Raw genomic sequence first — 4756 nt, 5'->3', positions numbered from 1 at the left:
TGGCAAGGCTGAAATCAGTTGATTCCGTTGTAAAACATTTTTTCCAATAAGTATGAGTTTAACCAGATTATTTGCAGTAATATATGAGATGTTGTAATCTGTATGAAGGCAAAAATACCATTTTTAAATTGAGGATGAGTTTTTCTTAGTTTTCTGCTTGAGAACCAGTTTGGGTGTAAGTGTAGTTTTTGAATGACTGAAGGTTTCAATGCTGTGATGTCATAGTTTCAACCGCCTATATTCTTGTTCATTCTATAGATAGGCCTGTTTAATTCTGTCTATTCCAAATAAACTGATTTTTCCATGGATGGATAGGTAGTAGCCTGATAAAATTGAATCAAACTAAGAAAATCCTAAAAACAATATACAAAACATATTTAATGAAGACCACAAAATATGTCAATCCAAATCAATTTATCATTTCATTATAACAAGGATCACAGCGAACTATCAGTCACACATTCATATTGCACTAGCTCAGATTGGCACATGACATCATAGTGTCTCCAGGTCGACCATGGACGCAGTTTTCCTTCTCTGTGATGTCAGTATGCTGAGCTGAAAGAAAATAAATGAATAATGAGGAAAGACATTTAGAAAAAATGTCTATGAACAATTAGGAAACATTCAAAGCCACAACATCCTTTCAACATCAAAGTGTTTATTCAAGATATGATGTTTATCCTCGATATGACCTTACAGAATGCTGACATGGGAATGTATTGTGTAGGACACGTGATTCTCTGACATATAGAATAGGGACTGATGTTAGTACTCCAGGGGCGAGGTGACATTAAAAATAATAAGCCCCGACATTAAGTCAGGTACCTGACATCACTGAGCGCCTCTCATTGAGCATCTGAGGACCCTTACCTGCTGTGATGCCGTGGTTGCCCTCTGTTCTGCCTGCGTCAGGCGCCTCTGTAGACGACTGTTCTTCTCCTGATACTCTCAGGAGAGTCTCTCATACTGGACCCAAAAGAGAGCAAGACATTGATATTTACACCTCATGATATCTATATTTACACCTCATATCATCACAAACACCAGCTAAGGTCGGTTATAGAGTTCATCTCATAAGACCAACACACTTTTTCTGTCAGTCATCAATGTGCCTGTGTGTGTGTGTGTGGGAGAGTGAGAGTGTGTGTGTGTGTGTGTGGGAGAGTGAGTGTGTGTGTGTAAAAATCACCTCTACAATGGTCTAATGGTCAGCCTCCAGCTGGATCTCCAGTTCCTGAGAGCGTTGCTTCTGTCGATTTAGTTCTCCCCTGAACCCAACAGACGATACCAGAGGAAGGAAGAAAAACAAGTTCAGAAATCAATAGAAAGCCTCAGGCTTCCCTTTTTTCCCCCAGTCTCATCCACATCTCTACCCCCCCCCCTTCCCTCTTTTCCCCTGGTTGCTCATTATTGTCTTTAATGCACCATTTAGGGAAAATCGAATCTCAAACAATTCAGATACAATACAATTCAGAGACAGTAAAAAAGGTGCTGCTTTGTGTTCTCACTTGTAGACACTGAAGTAGGCGCATGCCCAAATGTCTGTCTGTTTTGGGATAGACTTGTAGCCTTGAACCTGCCTTGAATTAATCAAATCTCCTGGAGACCTCACATGGGACCTTCTAGTAAAATAAAGGTTCAGCAAATATTGTACAAATATATTTTTTATATAAATACATAAAAAATAGTACTTGAGGCTGGTGAGTTTGTTCTCAAAGGCCTTGGTCAGGGTCTTGGCCTCGTCCTTCCAGCGCTGCGTGGTCTTCTGCTGGGCTGAGAGCAGACGGGTCAGGTCAGCGCTGGAGCTACGGCTGCTCTCCTCCAGCTCTCGGACCCTCGCGTCCAGACCCTGCTCCTTCCGACTGCACTCCTGCTCCATCTGGGAGACCTGGAGGAGGGGGGTCACGGTGTGGGTGGGTGAGTGTGTGTGTGAAGAATATGAAAATAAAACACTGAAGAATAGATGACGGGTCAAACATAAGACACACATTTATTCCCAATTATTACTTCTAACAGTTATGGACATGATCGAACAAACTCAACACAAGTGGTCTCATGACCAACTAACACAAGTTCACATTACGTTATATCTGACTCCAAAAGATAGTTCATGATTGATAATGCTTTGCTCATCCCTGTGTGACAGACAGTCGATCATATTGGACCCTAGATTCCATTAAGAATACCCAAAATGCTATTACCATACTTACAAGAAATTGTGAGGAGTGGTCACATGGTCAAATACCTGATGTGATGACTCGAGTGTACTTGTTGCTAACTATGCATGTGAACATTAGACATTAATGGTAAACTCTGTGATAACCTGGTCACGATTATGTTGTGCTGTTTTAACAGAAAATGAGAATAGAGTATCAACAAAATAACCAATTTAACAGTTTCAAAGCAACATATGACTAAGTTTTAACCATACGTTAATGTGCGTCAAGGACAACACGGGAGAATGGTGGGAGAATGGTGCCCGTGGCGGGCCTAACCCAAAACTCAAACAACATCTTGCTGTCCCTCTCCTCAAATATCATTCCCAACAAAGGACAAGGTGTGAGATACATTACAATCGCAAAGGAATTGACAAATGGTGAGCCAGGCTCATTCAACTGTAAATAGTTATACACGTTGAAATCAAGGCTGGTGCCACCAAAATCCGTCTACGTGTGTGTCAGTTACTCTCTGTCTGGCACATCCACACCCTGCTTCTTCAGGCTGGCCCTCCCTCCATCCTCCATCTTCCCTCCATCCTCCTTCCTTTTGCTTGAACCTAGTCTAACATGTTGTTTGATTCATAAACCTGATGCCATGGGATCGGACCATAACAACTCAGCTTGGAACTCAGCTTACTCAACCCCCAGCTTAGACCATATTTTTGGATACTTTTTTTTTTATATGAGAAAGGCAAACTAAATCCACTCACTCCTACTTGTTGGTCGTCTTGTTGACTCCCAATCCCTCCCACTCTCCCTCCATCCCTCTGTACATCCATCCTACCTGTTGTAAAACGCATCTCTGGGCTAACAGGCTGGTCATGCACAGTTGTCCCATCTCCCTGTCCCTCTATTTATCCCTCCCTTCTCCTCTCCCCCCTGTCCCTCCCTCCCTCCATACCTGTTGCTTGGCACGTCTCTGCATCAGCAGGCTGGTCTTTCGCAGCTCGTCCATCTCCCTGCGCAGCTGCATGTTCTCAGCCTGCAGCTGCAGCCTCTGGTCACTGACCCCGCTGCAGTCCTCCCGCGCCCCCGCCAGCGCCCCCTGCAGCCTCCGCACCTCCTCCTGACACCGGGACAGCTCCTCGCCGTGACTGGGGTTAGGGTGACGGGGGAGAAGGTTATTGTCACATTATTACACTGTGCTGATCTAGGACAGAGTAGGCCTGATAAAGTATTGCATTCGCTACAAAGCTTTCAGAAAACTGACCCCAGGACTATCAAGTCATACAAGTCAAATAAGCTCTGGAATATCTCAAAGGGTTAGTGTGTCAGCAAAGTGCAGGCCGGTACATTGATGTATTACTGAGTATATTAAGCTTTCAATATGGGAGAGAAAAAATACAGAAGTCATAAAGGTTTCGAGATGGCACCGTGAACATGCAGGGGCCATTTTGTCAAGGCTAAGGTGGCCATCTTGGTTTAGCATCATGGCATATGCATGGTCTTCATCATAATTCTGCACTCCTATTTCTGTGTACTGCAACCCATGGATGTAAAACCATAGGATTAAGCTTTTTTAAGCCTTGAGGAACCATGTTGAGGAGAGCAGAAGTGTACACTTCAGGAAAAAGGGTACAGATTTGGGACTCAATTGTTTTACTTGCATGCCCAAAAGGGAAAACCATGGCTAAAGTGACTGATTTCCATATCAAATCATTTCTGGGTAAATGTTAGGTTACATACTATATTTCTTCATAATTAAATTGCTCAAAAAGCAGCAAGATGTGGCATTTGTTCCTAGGTTCTTGGATGACTATGAAGTGTTCGCAGCCTACAGTGTTGTGAATTTATGCAGATTTTCTGTTTGCAGTTAGATGCTATTACATTTGTTGAGTTACTTTGTAGCTAGCTTCGTAAAATTGTCAGCAACTACTCAGATAAGTTAGCGAACAAGTCTAATGCTGACTAACATGGGTAAAGTAAAATGTCAAACCAAACACTGGAAATCACAATTTGCAGAACTAAAAGCACTTACGAGACACAGGAAAAACACCTCAAAAACTAAATGCACATGGTTTCAGCAAGGAGTGCATAGGTAAAGGGTTTGCTGGGGGTGTGTCCCAGTCCTTTTATACTGGCCCTGCCTATTGGCTGAAGGCAAGATTGGATGGATTGATTGGGTTAGAGGGATGTCAATCTAACTATAGGTGCAGTGCCACTGTGGTGGATGGAAATCCTGGCATTGATCTACTTCATGCACACTCCACACACACACAGGTGCATGTGTGTGCATGGGACCTCACACTGCTCAGACCATTGCCCTCCCAAGCCACATTAATGCAGCAATGCATCACAACTGTGTAAAACTCCACATACAACTACACTGTGTAAAAGGATATCTCAAAACATTTGAGTGGAACAGCATAGAAGTAGGGTCAGAGGCAGGTATTCAAGACCTGGTTATGGCTCTGGAGCCATGTTTAGTTTTGAATATGTTTGCTCAAACCTTCAAGTCAAGTATAAGAAACGAATTGCAAAAAATGCAAAGGAGTCGTGGCTCAACGGTTAGTACCTTGCCCCAAGATCAGGGG

General features: G+C 43.1%; 1 protein-coding gene across 1 annotated transcript; it reads right to left on the bottom strand.

Annotated features, from left to right (window-relative positions):
- Positions 1-397: 397 nt before the first annotated feature.
- Positions 398-3332, bottom strand: LOC310820917 (sodium channel and clathrin linker 1-like). Its single transcript, XM_083692759.1, has 5 exons — positions 3124-3332; positions 1695-1891; positions 1193-1271; positions 874-969; positions 398-558 (listed from the first exon to the last, which is right to left on the bottom strand). The coding sequence occupies exons 1-3, from the start codon at positions 3193-3195 to the stop codon at positions 1205-1207; spliced, it is 336 nt and encodes a 111-aa protein (XP_083548885.1). The 5' UTR covers positions 3196-3332; the 3' UTR covers positions 398-558; positions 874-969; positions 1193-1204.
- Positions 3333-4756: the final 1424 nt, after the last annotated feature.

This window comes from Argentina silus (assembly GCF_951799395.1).
Source record: "Argentina silus genome assembly, chromosome: 21".
In the NCBI taxonomy this organism is placed as follows: domain Eukaryota; kingdom Metazoa; phylum Chordata; class Actinopteri; order Argentiniformes; family Argentinidae; genus Argentina; species Argentina silus.
This window is presented reverse-complemented; position numbering and strand designations above follow the sequence as displayed.

Excerpts from the sequence above, each read along its gene's own strand:
- LOC310820917 (XM_083692759.1), bottom strand. The coding sequence starts at position 3,195 with ATGCAGCTGCGCAGGGAGATGGACGAGCTGCGAAAGACCAGCCTGCTG. Across the intron at positions 1,892-3,123 it reads AGAGACGTGCCAAGCAACAG|GTCTCCCAGATGGAGCAGGA; the intron begins GTATGGAGGGAG and ends CCCCTCCTCCAG. Across the intron at positions 1,272-1,694 it reads AACAAACTCACCAGCCTCAA|GGGAGAACTAAATCGACAGA; the intron begins GTACTATTTTTT and ends TGTTGGGTTCAG.